This window comes from Micropterus salmoides, unplaced genomic scaffold, assembly GCF_014851395.1.
Source record: "Micropterus salmoides isolate LMB-PRFRI ecotype aquatic unplaced genomic scaffold, ASM1485139v1 Ms_hic_scaffold_1654, whole genome shotgun sequence".
In the NCBI taxonomy this organism is placed as follows: Eukaryota; Metazoa; Chordata; class Actinopteri; order Centrarchiformes; family Centrarchidae; genus Micropterus; species Micropterus salmoides.
Window position 1 is genome coordinate 1 of NW_024040768.1, and position 16818 is coordinate 16818.

The 16818-nt window shown below is 44.0% G+C and overlaps 1 protein-coding gene and 1 pseudogene across 1 annotated transcript; one reads left to right on the forward strand and one right to left on the reverse strand.

Annotated features, from left to right (window-relative positions):
• Window positions 1-19: 19 nt before the first annotated feature.
• Window positions 20-5753, forward strand: LOC119906517 (ceramide glucosyltransferase-B). The gene is made up of 8 exons (XM_038723904.1): window positions 20-118; window positions 230-331; window positions 416-528; window positions 1586-1764; window positions 2932-3018; window positions 3235-3342; window positions 3614-3692; window positions 4150-5753. Exons 2-8 carry the CDS (start codon window positions 271-273, stop codon window positions 4318-4320), a joined length of 798 nt encoding a protein of 265 aa, XP_038579832.1. The 5' UTR covers window positions 20-118; window positions 230-270; the 3' UTR covers window positions 4321-5753.
• Window positions 5754-5854: 101 nt separating this feature from the next.
• Window positions 5855-14555, reverse strand: LOC119906518 (annotated as a pseudogene).
• Between the last annotated feature and the right edge of the window lie 2263 nt (window positions 14556-16818).

Here is a 16818-nt window from a genome sequence, read left to right on the forward strand (position 1 = left end):
CTTTTTGTTTTGCAGTACGAGATCCTGCTGTGCGTTCAGGACCAGGACGATCCAGCTGTTGACGTCTGTAAAAAGTTGTTGGGAAAATATCCCAACGTGGACGCTCGATTATTCATCGGTGAGACTTTTGTTGTTAGACTTGTTCCGCTGTTGTCAACATCATCTAACAACATGTAACTCGCTTTTTGTTAGCGGCTAATGTTAGCATGTGTTGTTCTTCGGTTCTCAGGGGGGAAGAAAGTTGGAATCAACCCCAAGATCAACAACCTGATGCCGGGCTACGAAGGAGCCAAATATGGCCTGGTCTGGATCTGTGACAGCGGCATCAGAGGTCAGGACAGTCTCATTTTTACTGTCGACGCCGAGACACGTCCTACCTGCTAATGCTAACTCTGTGTTTGTGTGTGTGTGGCAGTGAAACCTGACACCCTGACAGATCTGACCAATCAGATGACAGAGAAGGTGGGATTGGTCCATGGGTTGCCATATGTTGCCGACCGCCAAGGCTTCGCCGCCACACTGGAGCAGGTAAAAGCTAACAAGCGAACATCAAGCTAAGTCTTCTGGCTGGCTTCCAGGTTTGCATGCGATCAAAACTTTTAGCAATCGCATAGCAATGCTAACGTCATGTTAAAGTATGTTTAGAACTAGCCTTTAAAGCTAATGAGGCGTGTGTATTTCGGGACGTCCCACCCTCGCTCCTACATCTCTGCTAACGTGACAGTTTATAAGTGCTAACAGATGCTAATGCTAACCTGTGTATATAAGTGCTAACAGATGCTAATGCTAACCTGTGTTTATAAGTGCTAACAGATGCTAATGCTAACCTGTGTTTAGGTGTATTTCGGGACGTCCCACCCTCGCTCATCTCTGCTAACGTGACGGTTTATAAGTGCTAACAGATACTAATGCTAACCTGTGTTTATAAGTGCTAACAGATGCTAATGCTAATCTGTGTTATAAGTGCTAAGAGATGCTAATGCTAACCTGTGTATATAAGTGCTAACAGATGCTAATGCTAATCTGTGTTTATAAGTGCTAACAGATGCTAATGCTAACCTGTGTTTAGGTGTATTTCGGGACGTCCCACCCTCGCTCCTACATCTCTGCTAACGTGATGGTTTATAAGTGCTAACAGATACTAATGCTAACCTGTGTTTATAAGTGCTAACAGATGCTAATGCTAAACTGTGTTTAGGTGTATTTCGGGACGTCCCACCCTTGCTCCTACATCTCTGCTAACGTGACGGTTTATAAGTGCTAACAGATACTAATGCTAACCTGTGTTTATAAGTGCTAACAGATGCTAATGCTAACCTGTGTTTAGGTGTATTTCGGGACGTCCCACCCTCGCTCCTACATCTCTGCTAACGTGACGGTTTATAAGTGCTAACAGATACTAATGCTAACCTGTGTTTATAAGTGCTAACAGATGCTAATGCTAACCTGTGTTTAGGTGTATTTCGGGACGTCCCACCCTCGCTCCTACATCTCTGCTAACGTGATGGTTTATAAGTGCTAACAGATACTAATGCTAACCTGTGTTTATAAGTGCTAACAGATGCTAATGCTAACCTGTGTTTAGGTGTATTTCGGGACGTCCCACCCTCGCTCCTACATCTCTGCTAACGTGACGGGGATAAAGTGTGTGACGGGGATGTCGTGCCTGATGAGGAAGGACGTGTTGGATCAAGCCGGCGGATTGGTCGCCTTCGCTCAGTACATCGCGGAGGATTACTTCATGGCTAAAGCCATCGCTGACAGGTTAGCGCGTTAGCATTAGCGCCTGTATTCAATTCAATTCAATTCAATTTTATTTATATAGCGCCAAATCACAACAACAGTTATCTCACAGCGCTTTTCATAAAAGAGCAGGTCTAGACCGTACTCTGTGATGCTATTTACAGAAGCCCAACAGTTCCCACCAAGAGCAGCACTAAGAGACAGAGGCAAGGAAAAACTTCCTTTAAGAGGCAGAAACCTCGAGCAGAACCATGACTCAGGGTGGGCGGCCATCTGCCTCGACCGGTTGGGGTGAGAGAGAGAGAGAGAGAGAAAGAGAGTGAAAGAGAGAGAGAGAGAGAAAGAGAGAGAGAGAGAGAGAGAGAGAGAGGGATGTAAGGAGAGAGAGAGGGGAGGGAGGCAGCCTACACAATATACACACAGAGGTACAGACAGCGAAGGTAATGTTGCTATAAACTAAATGAAAAATGGTACAGATATTTATAATAGTGTTAATGGTAACCATCGTAATGTTAATGATTATAATAACAATAGGACTAGCAACAATAGTCGTTGCAGTAGAGGGTGTCGAGCATGAACACGGGGGCAGCAGGTGACCCGCAACCACAGATCCAGACTCCACAGCTCCAGAGCCAGAAAACCTGCAGGAAGTGATAGGAGGAGAGAGGAGAGAGACGAGAAAGCACAAGACTACCAGAAAGGGGAGAAGTTGTGTTAGTAACATGCAATAATGGGATAAGGTTGCATACAGAGGGAGAGAAAGTAGAGGAGAGAGGAGCTCAGTGCATCATGGGAAATCCCCCGGCAGTCTAGGCCTATAGCAGCATAACTAAGGGATGGTTCAGGACTACCTGAGCCAGCCCTAACTATAAGCTTTATCAAAGAGGAAAGTCTTAAGCCTACTCTTAAATGTGGAGATGGTGTCTGCCTCCTGAACCCAAACTGGAACCTGGTTCCACAGGAGAGGAGCTTGATAGCTGAACGCTCTGGCTCCTAGTCTACTTTTGGAGACTCTAGGAACCACAAGTAACCCTGCATTCTGGGAGCGCAGTGCTCTGGTGGGGTAGTAAGGTACTATGAGCTCTTTAAGATAAGATGGTGCCTGACCATTAAGAGCTTGTAGGTACGCTTGGCTGGTTTAATGTTTACAGCTGGTGTTTGATGATTCGTTGCTCCCCGTCTCCTCAGAGGCTGGAAGTTCTCCATGGCGACACAGGTGGCGCTGCAGAACTCTGGGTCGTACTCCATTGCCCAGTTCCAGTCCCGCATGATCAGGTGACCTCAGAACTCTTCATCTGATTGGCTGTTTTCATGATTCATACTTTTGTCTCCACAATAATGTCCATAATATATTATGATATATATTAAAGTGTAGGAATCGTATGTGGTATTTCCTTAATGTGTGTGTGAGTTATTTATATTATCATTTCAGTCACAAACAGGATTTCTGTTGAGCGTGATGATAATTAATAAGCGGGTTACTGTGTTCAGGTGGACCAAGCTGAGGATCAACATGCTGCCTGGGACCGTGCTGGAGCCCGTCTCCGAGTGCTTCCTGGCCAGCCTCATCATTGGCTGGGCTGCTCATTATGTGTTCAGGTACACGGCCAATCACAGGGCAGGAGCATGTTGCAGATATTATCACCTGCGGCAGGTGGAGTTCCCTCTGTGAGAGAACCCGTTCTGATTAATGACGTGATGGCCGCTTTTCTGTCACGACTATACTGTAATGTATTCATACTGTAACAGATGGGTAGAAACTAATAAACCTGAAATATTTATTGATCCCTGTTCGTCCTCAGATCAGCTTTAAACTGTGATCAGACTTCCTGTTTACATGGCGTTAAACATGTTAATGTGTGTGCTGCAGGTGGGACATGATGGTCTTCTTCATGTGTCACTGTCTCGCCTGGTTCCTGTCGGACTACATCCAGCTGACTGGAGTTCAGGTACTCACCTTCAACTTAATGATGTGACTTTTTCTTCCGGCAGAGGTCCTTGAAATCCTTGAAAGTTTGTGGATTTAATACTGTTAGAGATAGATCCACCGATCAGCCATAACTTTATGACCACTGTCGGTGGGAGGGATATATTACACAGGGCCCCCAGGGTTTTCAGACCCCGAGGTTTCTGCTTGGTCCTGACCTATCAAAAGGCGACAGGGTCATGATGCAGGCGGGGTGTGAAGGCTGGTCCGTGTGGTCCGGCCCCACAGGCGAGCTGCTGAAGAAGTTGGTGCTGGTTCTGATAGAAAGGGGTCAGAACACACAGTGAAGTCCGGGACCGCCCGGGTCAGGGCAGGTGGTCTTAATGTTCTGGCTGATCGTATCTCCCCGCACAGGTTTAGAGCTGTCACATTGTCGGACTGTGACTGATTGGTTATTGATCGATGATGTCATCTCGCAGGGCGGGCCGCTGTGCTTCTCCAAGCTGGACTTTGCGGTGGCGTGGTTCATCAGGGAGTCGATGGCGGTGCAGATCTTCCTGTCGGCTCTGTGGGACCCGACCATCAGCTGGAGGACCGGCCGGTACCGGCTGCGCTGCGGCGGCACCGCCGAGGAGATCCTCGACGTCTAGTTACCATGGCAACGGGCAACTTCCTCATCCTCCTGGAGACCAGGATGAGGAGGAGACGAGAGAAAGAGACTGATGTTTGTTTTTGTTTTTTTATGAGAAAAACTGAAGAGTGTGTGTGTTTAACTATTTATGTTCCTTTTGGTGCTAAGCTGAATGATGCCAGAACAAGCCAATGAGAGTGCAGGGAGAGAGTGACGCATCGCACTGAATTGGCTGATCTTATATCGGCGCTGATCTCTGAACCAATCAACTTTAATGTTTCAGGAAGTCTGAAATAATAATCTGAGCTGATTTAAACACGACAGCATTTATACTATATACAGAATATTTTACTTTGAAAACCATGGGAGCTTTGATTCTGATGATTTTCAAGCTAAAACATCTGACTTCTCTGTCAGCAGGAAGTCGTCCGTCGTGGTTAAAGGGGACTCGACGGTTCCTGACTTGAGGAGGTGAATTATCTCCTTTCACACGTCTGGTTAGAAGAACAGCTCCCCGCTGGACGTCCGTGTGAAAACAGATAAAACCTCAGATACAATGTGAAGCGACCGCTCGGCGAGCGAGGAGAGGCTCGCTGTCTCCGCCGTTCTGCTGATGTTCTTCATGTGAACAAATACATTTCATTGAAAGAGAACCGCATTTCCTGAAGGTGAACAAAGAGGAGACATTTTCTTTTAGATTTGTAAAGAAAACGTGTTTGGTCATTTAAAAAGCTCACAAATACACGATTCTGTGATCTTGTAAGTGTGACGCAGAGAATCTCATGTTTACCAGAACTTTAGAACAAATTATATTTAAAAGAAACATCTTTCGGATTCAGCTGGGTCTGGACCAGAAACCTGGATCCTAATTCTGAAAAGCAGTCAAGAGAAGAAGAAGAAAGTCTTAAAAACTTGTCTGAATGTGTTTCTGAAGGTTGTGATGTCACAGTGATGTCACAGTGTGTTAGAGCGAAATGTCCGGTTTCTGGTTTTTAAATTTGACAAACGGACTTTGAACCCGAAGCAGGACTGAACGGATCAGTATTCTGACGTTTAACGGTCGCGATATTTCAAGTGATTCACAGAACAAACAAACACAGGACCAAATAAAGAAAGAAAAGAGACCGCCACATTTCTGACCTTCTGTTGTGAGTCTGAACGCTGCGTGTGCGAGCGTGTGCGTGCGAGCGTGTGTTTTTTAAAGCCGTGTTGCTTCACTGTTAGCCCTTAGTTGTTAGTGTAGCCCGCGAGGGGGGGGGTTTGGTTGATGACCTCAGCTTCGAGTCGGATGAACCCCACCCCCCCATCATTGCCGTTGTCCAATAGGATCCTGATTTGTTTATTGTTGTTGTTTTTTTAATTCCACTGACCTGCTGTAGTCTGAACCGACCAATCACAGTGGAGGATTGTGTCAACACAGGAACAATAAAGTTTTATCCTTTGAAAGCTGAACCTCAACGTGTCGCTTGCTTGTTGTACATTTCCAAACGATCTGATTGGCCGGCAGGACAGACGGTGGGCGGAGCTTTGCAGAAACCGAGGACAGCCATTGGTTGTCGGATGATTTATTTATTCAGTGATTCATGCTACAACTTCCTGTCACGCTTTCAGAATAAATAAAAATTCAACAAACGTTTTGTTTCTGAATCGAGCACAGACCCCCCCCCCGCCATGCACAGGATTAAAAAATATTTCATATAATAACAGTCCCACCTGCTCCCACAATGCACCACGAGTACTTTACATTCATCAGCAGAAACATTCAGGGTTTGTTTTCTGCAAAGAGTCGAACGAAATCAAAGGAAACCTGCGAGAGGATTTAAAACTCACACAGGAGTTTCAAATAAACATTTAGGAAATATTTCTTCTAGTTTTATGTTTTTCTGTCTTCATGTTCCAAGTAACAGTACTTCACATTACATACTAACATGTACATACATGTAGTAAGTGTGTAAAATAAACAAGTATTTAACATTGTACAGTGTAACAAGTACTGCAGTACGTCAAAGTATTTCTAAAACATTACTACACCTGTAAAGTACAACAAGCTCACAAACATGTTATATACAAGTACGTTATGTTACAGTACTACATAGTATTTTTACATGTAGTGTACACAAGTAGAATGTTACAGGTAATTTCTTATAAATCAGGATACCAGTTAATGTTACAATAATTCCACCATGTGTAAGATACTACATGTATAACAAGTATTTTAACATGTAACAGGTAGAAACTTGCACACTGGAAGTATTGTAAAGTCTAAGAACTAAGTGTGTAACGTACAAGTATATAGCAAGTATAATTACACTTTATTGTACTTTTTACTCTCGTCACTTCCCGACACATGTAAACGTTTGTTGTTATTTAGACTGTTTCTACTTACAGTATGTGAAAGAGTTGCATAACAAGTACAAAGTAAAACAGGTTTGTTTGCAGCGAATCAGCAGCAGCGCTCAACAACAACAACAACAACAACAACAACAAACTTGTTACTTGAAACATGTGAAGACATGAAAACATAAAAATGTTCATAATTATATGTGACAATAATTTGGTTTGTGTTTCGGGTGGCAACTTAAACTCGTAAGAAGTAAAAACCTGAAAGCCCATCAAAACAGGAAATGACACCGTAATGTGAGAATGAGTTGGTCCAATCAAAAGGCACGCTAACTTTGGCTTGGTTTGACCCCGCCTCCTTCTCCAACACTGTTTACAGAAGACTTCAAAATCACTGAATTAAATTAAAAAACTAGTTTTGAATCTTTTCGCTGTAAAGCCGCCGCCTCCCTTCGTACGTCCCTCAACATTTAACCAGAGGTCAGAAGGCAGACGGGAATCGGCACTTCCTGTTTTTAGTGGCTTGTTTCCTAAAATCAGTCAAAGTGAAAATAAAAACCTGAAGCTGCAAAAAGAATCTAAAAAACAGGAGCTGGATTTAAATTAAATATATTTTTAATAGAAAAAAGAAGGAGGGACATTTGAAGATGAACCAATCACAGCTCAGCTTGATATAAACACACGCACAATATATAAATACACACACGCAGGTACGACAGGTGGGCGGGACGTCTAAAGCATTATCTCATGTTGTACAGTATAAATACATTCATGATTAAAAAACCTTCCCAAAAAATATTTACCAACAGTACGACGTGTGACAAAAAATATTTTTAACTAAGTGAAAAAATTCTACAAAACAAACCCAAAGTCAGATCAACAAGACCCGCCACCGGCCCTCCACCGGACGCCACGTATAAAACCCAGCAGGATCCAGAAAAATAAGGCACAGAGGAAGGTTGAGATCGCAGCCACCTAAACATCTACAGTAATAATAGTAACAACAACAACAACAACTTCAGCCAATCAGACGGTGGCAGAAAGTGCCGATGAGAAAGGCACTGAAGACTCAAAACGTTCAGAAAATCAGTGAAACTTTGAAGAAATAATAAAAACATTAATGTCATGATGGAAAATAAAGTTACAGTGAAATATGAAACTTTACAAGACCGAACTTTGTCCATGCTAACTTTAAATATTAAAACAAAATATATTAGATCTTTCCATCAGTTTGGGCTTTTGGAGAAACAGCAGGTTTTATTTTGAAAATCCTCATTTTAACTTTATAAAGATCACATTAACTTAACATTTAGACAATAAAAAGTTCCACTCACATCATGAACTTTTTGTTGGGAATCCACTACCCATGATGCCATTTGCTACTGGGCATTCAGTCTGCTCAGGAATGTGCTCTGTAACCCCTGTAACCATGGCAACGCCTCCTCGTGTCATCGCCCGTCACTGTGATGTCACCGTGATGTCAGAGTGTTTGTAGGCACAGAAAGCTCGGTGGCAACGGGAGGTTTCGTATTGGTCCGATTGTTCCTGCCATAAGCCAATCAGAAGCCTTGAAGTCTGGTTGGTCAGATGGTGGGTTTGGAGAAGGAGACTCGAAGGTCAGGGGTCAGATGGTGGGTTTGGAGAAGGAGACTCGAAGGTCAGGGGTCAGATGGTGGACACGAAGGTCAGGGGTCAGATGGTGGACACGAAGGTCAGGGGTCAGATGGTGGACACGAAGGTCAGGGGTCAGATGGTGGACTTGGAGAAGGAGACTCGGAGGTGCTGGTTGTGGTCCAGCTGGTGGTCGTGTAGAGCAATCAGAGCCTCGATGGCTTCCTCCACAGACGCCAGCTGCATCAGCGCCATCTTCCTGTCCTTCCTGTGACAGCCGGGAAGTGACATCATGAAACAAGGAGGAAACACACGGCAGCCATGTTGTAGTTTTTAGCTCGTCTGACAGACATGTTGGTTAACAGAAAGTGTTTTACTCACTGGAAGAACTTGAAGGCCTTCACCGTGAAGCCGCTGGAGGTGAACACGTCCTTCAGCTCGTCCTCGCTGACGGCGGAGCTGCGAGACGAGAAGGAAGGCGTTAACACCTGGCGGAGTTAGAGAAACACTCCCTGTATAAACACTCTGAGTGGAGCTGAACCTACGGGATGTTGGACAGGTGCAGCGTGGCCGACGGCGGGAAGATGTTGTTGAAGTTTTTGGATCCGGGTTTTTTGAAGCGGTGGAGGGCGGAGCCTGAGAAGTCCCGGTCAGCGCCTGTTCCTCCTGCCCCGCTCCCCCGCGAGGCAGCTGCACCACCGGGTGTTTGGACAGCATCACCCGAATCACGTTACCATGGAGACGCTGGCCATTCAGGTGACTCATCGCTGTCGGGGGAGGGGGGTAAATCACAAACATCATTTAGTCGGCGGTAAAACGAACGTGTGTTGAACATGTGATCTATATGTTTAATATACACAGCAAATACATACGTATACAGGATCTCACAGAGTGAGTTCACCCTCACATGTTTGTAAATATGATTCTATCTTTTCATGTTCAACACTGAACAAACGACAAACGACACTTTGCTACAATGTAAAGTAGTGATCGTGCAGCTTGTGTAACAGTGTAAAGTAGCGAGCGTACAGATTGTGTAACAGCGTAAAGTAGTACAACAGTGTAAAGTAGTGAGTGTACAGCTTGTGTAACAGTGTAAAGTAGTACAACAGTGTAAAGCAGTGAGCGTGCAGCTTGTATAACAGTGTAAAGTAGTGAGTGTACAGCTTGTGTAACAGTGTAAAGTAGTACAACAGTGTAAAGCAGTGAGCGTGCAGCTTGTATAACAGTGTAAAGTAGTGAGTGTACAGCTTGTGTAACAGTGTAAAGTAGCGAGCGTGCAGCTTGTGTAACAGTGTAAAGTAGTGAGCGTGCAGCTTGTGTAACAGTGTAAAGTAGTGAGTGTACAGCTTGTATAACAGTGTAAAGTAGTGAGTGTACAGCTTGTGTAACAGTGTAAAGTAGTACAACAGTGTAAAGCAGTGAGCGTGCAGCTTGTATAACAGTGTAAAGTAGTGAGTGTACAGCTTGTGTAACAGTGTAAAGTAGCGAGCGTGCAGCTTGTGTAACAGTGTAAAGCAGTGAGCGTGCAGCTTGTGTAACAGTGTAAAGTAGCGAGCGTGCAGCTTGTGTAACAGTGTAAAGTAGCGAGCGTGCAGCTTGTGTAACAGTGTAAAGTAGCGAGCGTGCAGCTTGTGTAACAGTGTAAAGTAGCGAGCGTACAGATTGTGTAACAGCGTAAAGTAGTACAACAGTGTAAAGTAGTGAGTGTGCAGCTTGTATAACAGTGTAAAGTAGTGAGCGTACAGATTGTGTAACAGCGTAAAGTAGTATAACAGTGTAAAGTAGTGAGTGTACAGCTTGTGTAACAGTGTAAAGTAGTGAACGTGCAGTTTGTAGAACAGTGTAAAGTAGTGAGCGTGCAGCTTGTATAACAGTGTAAAGTAGTGAGCGTGCAGTTTGTATAACAGTGTAAAGTAGTGAGCGTGCAGCTTGTATAACAGTGTAAAGTAGTGAACGTGCAGTTTGTAGAACAGTGTAAAGTAGTGAGCGTGCAGCTTGTATAACAGTGTAAAGTAGTGAGCGTGCAGTTTGTATAACAGTGTAAAGTAGTGAGCGTGCAGCTTGTATAACAGTGTAAAGTAGTGAGCGTGCAGCTTGTGTAACAGTGTAAAGTAGTGAGCGTACAGCTTGTGTAACAGTGTAAAGTAGTACAACAGTGTAAAGTAGTGAGCGTGCAGCTTGTATAACAGTGTAAAGTAGCGAGCGTGCAGCTTGTGTAACAGTGTAAAGTAGCGAGCGTGCAGCTTGTGTAACAGTGTAAAGTAGCGAGCGTGCAGCTTGTATAACAGTGTAAAGTAGCGAGCGTGCAGCTTGTATAACAGTGTAAAGTAGCGAGCGTGCAGCTTGTATAATAGTGTAAAGTAGCGAGCGTACAGCTTGTATAACGGTGTAAAGTAGCGAGCGTGCAGCTTGTATAACGGTGTAAAGTAGCGAGCGTGCAGCTTGTATAACAGTGTAAAGTAGCGAGCGTGCAGCTTGTATAACAGTGTAAAGTAGCGAGCATGCATAACAGTGTAAAGTAGCGAGCGTGCAGCTTGTATAATAGTGTAAAGTAGCGAGCGTGCAGCTTGTATAACAGTGTAAAGTAGCGAGCGTGCAGCTTGTATAACAGTGTAAAGTAGCGAGCGTGCAGCTTGTATAACAGTGTAAAGTAGTACAACAGTGTAAAGCAGTGAGCGTGCAGCTTGTGTAACAGTGTAAAGTAGCGAGCGTGCAGCTTGTGTAACAGTGTAAAGTAGTACAACAGTGTAAAGCAGTGAGCGTGCAGCTTGTATAACAGTGTAAAGTAGTGAGTGTACAGCTTGTATAACAGTGTAAAGCAGTGAGCGTGCAGCTTGTGTAACAGTGTAAAGTAGCGAGCATGCAGCTTGTGTAACAGTGTAAAGTAGCGAGCGTGCAGCTTGTGTAACAGTGTAAAGTAGTGAGCGTGCAGCTTGTGTAACAGTGTAAAGTAGCGAGCGTACAGATTGTGTAACAGCGTAAAGTAGTACAACAGTGTAAAGTAGTGAGTGTACAGCTTGTGTAACAGTGTAAAGTAGTACAACAGTGTAAAGCAGTGAGCGTGCAGCTTGTATAACAATGTAAAGTAGTGAACGTGCAGCTTGTAGAACAGCGTAAAGTAGTGAGCGTGCAGCTTGTATAACAGTGTAAAGTGGTGAGCGTGCAGCTTGTATAACAGTGTAGTGAGTGTGCAGCTTGTGTAACAGTGTAAAGTAGCGAGCATGCAGCTTGTGTAACAGTGTAAAGTAGCGAGCGTGCAGCTTGTGTAACAGTGTAAAGTAGTGAGCGTGCAGCTTGTGTAACAGTGTAAAGTAGCGAGCGTACAGATTGTGTAACAGCGTAAAGTAGTACAACAGTGTAAAGTAGTGAGTGTACAGCTTGTGTAACAGTGTAAAGTAGTACAACAGTGTAAAGCAGTGAGCGTGCAGCTTGTATAACAATGTAAAGTAGTGAACGTGCAGCTTGTAGAACAGCGTAAAGTAGTGAGCGTGCAGCTTGTATAACAGTGTAAAGTAGTGAGCGTGCAGTTTGTATAACAGTGTAAAGTGGTGAGCGTGCAGCTTGTATAACAGTGTAGTGAGTGTGCAGCTTGTATAACAGTGTAAAGTAGTGAGTGTGCAGCTTGTATAACAGTGTAAAGTAGTGAGCGTACAGCTTGTATAACAGTGTAGTGAGCTTACAGCTTGTATAACAGAGTAAAGTAGTGAGTGTGCAGCTTGTATAACAGTGTAAAGTAGTGAGCGTACAGCTTGTGTAACAGTGTAAAGTAGTACAACAGTGTAAAGTAGTGAGCGTGCAGCTTGTATAACAGTGTAAAGTAGCGAGCGTGCAGCTTGTATAATAGTGTAAAGTAGCGAGCGTGCAGCTTGTATAACAGTGTAAAGTAGCGAGCGTGCAGCTTGTATAACAGTGTAAAGTAGCGAGCGTGCAGCTTGTATAACGGTGTAAAGTAGCGAGCGTGCAGCTTGTATAACGGTGTAAAGTAGCGAGCGTGCAGCTTGTATAACGGTGTAAAGTAGCGAGCGTGCAGCTTGTATAACGGTGTAAAGTAGCGAGCGTGCAGCTTGTGTAACGGTGTAAAGTAGCGAGCGTGCAGCTTGTGTAACGGTGTAAAGTAGCGAGCGTGCAGCTTGTGTAACGGTGTAAAGTAGCGAGCGTGCAGCTTGTGTAACGGTGTAAAGTAGCGAGCGTGCAGCTTGTGTAACGGTGTAAAGTAGCGAGCGTGCAGCTTGTATAACGGTGTAAAGTAGCGAGCGTGCAGCTTGTATAACGGTGTAAAGTAGCGAGCGTGCAGCTTGTATAACGGTGTAAAGTAGCGAGCGTGCAGCTTGTATAACGGTGTAAAGTAGCGAGCGTGCAGCTTGTGTAACGGTGTAAAGTAGCGAGCGTGCAGCTTGTGTAACGGTGTAAAGTAGCGAGCGTGCAGCTTGTATAACAGTGTAAAGTAGCGAGCGTGCAGCTTGTATAACAGTTTTGTATATTTTGTATGTATCCCCTGATGATGTCTGAATAATTCTTTGATCAGCAAAGAAGGCTGTTTGCTAATGTGACATCAACAGTGGTGAAGAGACGAGCACCTTTATTCTGTGGCTACTAGGCCTGACCACGAATAGCCAGAAGATTCGACTATGGGGGTGCTCAACGTCTGATTTTACATAGAACTACCAGTTTTCTCCCAATAAGTTAATATATAGCCTGTTACAATATACATTTCAACGTTTAATGCTGTAAATAAATATGTAAAAAGAAAAAAACTTTCCATAAATGTTTTTAAAAGTGCATGAATAAATCCTAAATTGTGACCCTATCCCTGGGCCGTCGCATGTATGTGTGCAGTGACGGATATAAGAGTAAAGACACTTTCGGATAATTTATCACCGTTGATGAACCACACAAAGAATATTTTAACGTTTTTAAATAGAGGGCTACTTGAAATAGACGTGCAACGTGCAGGCAAAACTCTGCACAAGTCCGGTGAATGGCAGACGAGGGAGAGAAAAAAGTATTTTCACAAAGCCTTTCCAGTTTAGCTGGAAATGTACAGTGTAAGTTGAATGAATAGAGACTGCAGCTTCTCAACATTAAAGCGGAGCGACCTGGGATACCTAGCTCGTTATCAGAGGTCGCCCTTTTTCCTAAGTGCTATCTGAAGTCATAACGCGCTAAGGGCCCCGAAGTTGGTGACCCAAGAGAGCGGGGTTACATACTCTACTGGTCCGAAGTTTTAGAACAGCCTCCATGTTTGTAGTATGTAAATAAACGAAGTGAAAAACCTTAAATGGTACCGAAGAATTAAATTACGGAGGTGTTGTGTTTGCTTCAGAATTCACTGCAGAAACAGAATCAGCAGAGAAGCTAAAAATAAAGTTTAGGTCAGAAGTTACTCTGCAGCAGTGGAAGGAAATGACTTTGGACAGTAAACTGTGAAGCAATCACCTCTGTAATTTAATTCTTCATTTTAGATCGGAAAATGTCTGTTTCGGTGCCTTTGGACTATTTTTCTCTGGACTTGAACCACTTAGATTTACAGAAGAACTCCAAACATGGCGGCGCTCTAAACGAGTCTGCTGATGCTCGGTTGTTAAACGATGTGTGTCGTCGTTGATGTTGTTATCTGACGCAGCTGAACGGCTCTCTGACTCATCTTTTATAAAAGCACGTTTCACGTCTCTCTGATGAAAGAACTAAAACCGTCTCCCGGTTCATCGGTCAGCTGGAGATGACGAGCCGGAGGTAACGCGATAAGGAGCGAATGATTGAGTGTGAAAGATGCGGCGTGATTCTCTCAGCTCCGTGTGTGTCAGGACTCGTTAAAGGGAGTCGGACCGAGCTGAGCCTGCGTGGCGTCGCTCATCTGGACCAGAGCGTTCTCCTTCTTATTGAAGAGGATCTTCACTCTCTGGACGTCGCCGTAAACACCTGAAACACACAAACACGCCGCCGAGTGACGTTGTTCTTATTCCTTATGGTGAATAAAGGGTGAACACGTGGAGCCGTTGTGATCTTACCGAACAGGATGAAGAGGCAGTGAGGCGACACGCTCTGCAGAGACAAACAGTGTTAATAAAGTTAGCGGAAGAGCGCGGCGCTCTGATTGGCCGGCTGCTGTGTGACAGTGTGTGTGACCTCTGACCTCTGGGTTCAGGTTGGACACCAGCAGCACAGAGTGGACAGCAGGGGGCGCCACCTGCAGGGAGACCCGAGGAGGGGACACCAGCGAGCCGGGGACGGCCGCCATAGACAACCCTGAGGACCAGAAACTTTATTTAAAACACACATCACTACACAGGATTACTCAATACACCGGGAATACTTTATTTAAACCAGTGCAGTATTTCATCCAAAATATAAACCAAATAAGGTAACTTTATTAACATGTATAAATACTATCTACGCACGTGTATAATACTGTGTACGCACGTGTCTAAATACTGTCTACACACGTCTACACACGTGTCTAAATACTGTCTACGCACGTGTATAAATACTGTCTACACACGTCTACACACGTGTCTAAATACTGTCTACGCACGTGTCTAAATACTGTCTACGCACGTGTATAAATACTGTCTACACACGTGTCTAAATACTGTCTACGCACGTGTATAAATACTGTCTACGCACGTGTATAAATACTGTCTACACACGTCTACACACGTGTCTAAATACTGTCTACACACGTGTATAAATACTGTCTACGCACGTGTATAAATACTGTCTACGCACGTGTCTAAATACTGTCTACGCACGTGTATAAATACTGTCTACGCACGTGTATAAATACTGTCTACGCACGTGTCTAAATACTGTCTACGCACGTGTATAAATACTGTCTACGCACGTGTATAAATACTGTCTACGCACGTGTCTAAATACTGTCTACGCACGTGTCTAAATACTGTCTACGCACGTCTACACACGTGTCTAAATACTGTCTACGCACGTGTATAAATACTGTCTACGCACGTGTATAAATACTGTCTACGCACGTGTCTAAATACTGTATAAATACTGTCTACGCACGTGTATAAATACTGTCTACGCACGTGTCTAAATACTGTATAAATACTGTGTACGCACGTGTCTAAATACTGTCTACGCACGTCTACACACGTGTCTAAATACTGTCTACGCACGTGTATAAATACTGTCTACGCACGTGTCTAAATACTGTATAAATACTGTCTACGCACGTGTCTAAATACTGTCTACGCACGTGTCTAAATACTGTCTACGCACGTCTACACACGTGTCTAAATACTGTCTACGCATGTGTATAAATACTGTCTACGCACGTGTATAAATACTGTCTACGCACGTGTCTAAATACTGTATAAATACTGTCTACGCACGTGTCTAAATACTGTCTACGCACGTGTCTAAATACTGTATAAATACTGTCTACGCACGTGTCTAAATACTGTCTACGCACGTGTCTAAATACTGTCTACGCACGTGTCTAAATACTGTCTACGCACGTCTACACACGTGTCTAAATACTGTCTACGCACGTGTCTAAATACTGTCTACGCACGTGTCTAAATACTGTCTACGCACGTCTACACACGTGTCTAAATACTGTCTACGCACGTGTATAAATACTGTCTACGCACGTCTACACACGTGTATAAATACTGTCTACGCACGTCTACACACGTGTATAAATACTGTCTACGCACGTCTACACACGTGTATAAATACTGTCTACGCACGTGTATAAATACTGTCTACGCACGTCTACACACGTGTCTAAATACTGTCTACGCACGTGTCTAAATACTGTCTACGCACGTCTACACACGTGTCTAAATACTGTCTACGCACGTGTCTAAATACTGTCTACGCACGTCTACACACGTGTCTAAATACTGTCTACGCACGTGTCTAAATACTGTCTACGCACGTGTATAAATACTGTCTACGCACGTGTCTAAATACTGTCTACGCACGTGTCTAAATACTGTCTACGCACGTGTCTAAATACTGTCTACGCACGTCTACACACGTGTCTAAATACTGTCTACGCACGTGTCTAAATACTGTCTACGCACGTCTACACACGTGTCTAAATACTGTCTACGCACGTGTATAAATACTGTCTACGCACGTGTCTAAATACTGTCTACGCACGTCTACACACGTGTCTAAATACTGTCTACGCACGTGTCTAAATACTGTCTACACACGTCTACACACGTGTCTAAATACTGTCTACGCACGTGTATAAATACTGTCTACGCACGTGTCTAAATACTGTCTACACACGTCTACGCACGTGTCTAAATACTGTCTACACACGTCTACACACGTGTCTAAATACTGTCTACGCACGTGTATAAATACTGTCTACGCACGTCTACACACGTGTCTAAATACTGTCTACGCACGTGTATAAATACTGTCTACACACGTCTACACACGTGTCTAAATACTGTCTACGCACGTGTCTAAATACTGTCTACGCACGTGTATAAATACTGTCTACACACGTCTACGCACGTGTCTAAATACTGTCTACGCACGTGTATAAATACTGTCTACGCACGTGTATAAATACTGTCTA

What these genes read in the sequence shown, in the direction of transcription:
- LOC119906517 (XM_038723904.1), top strand. Translation starts at nt 271, where the DNA reads ATGCCGGGCTACGAAGGAGCCAAATATGGCCTGGTCTGGATCTGTGAC. An exon ending in GCTAAAGCCATCGCTGACAG is followed by an intron (nt 1,765 to 2,931) that starts GTTAGCGCGTTA and finishes CCGTCTCCTCAG; the next exon opens with AGGCTGGAAGTTCTCCATGG. An exon ending in GCTGCTCATTATGTGTTCAG is followed by an intron (nt 3,343 to 3,613) that starts GTACACGGCCAA and finishes TGTGTGCTGCAG; the next exon opens with GTGGGACATGATGGTCTTCT.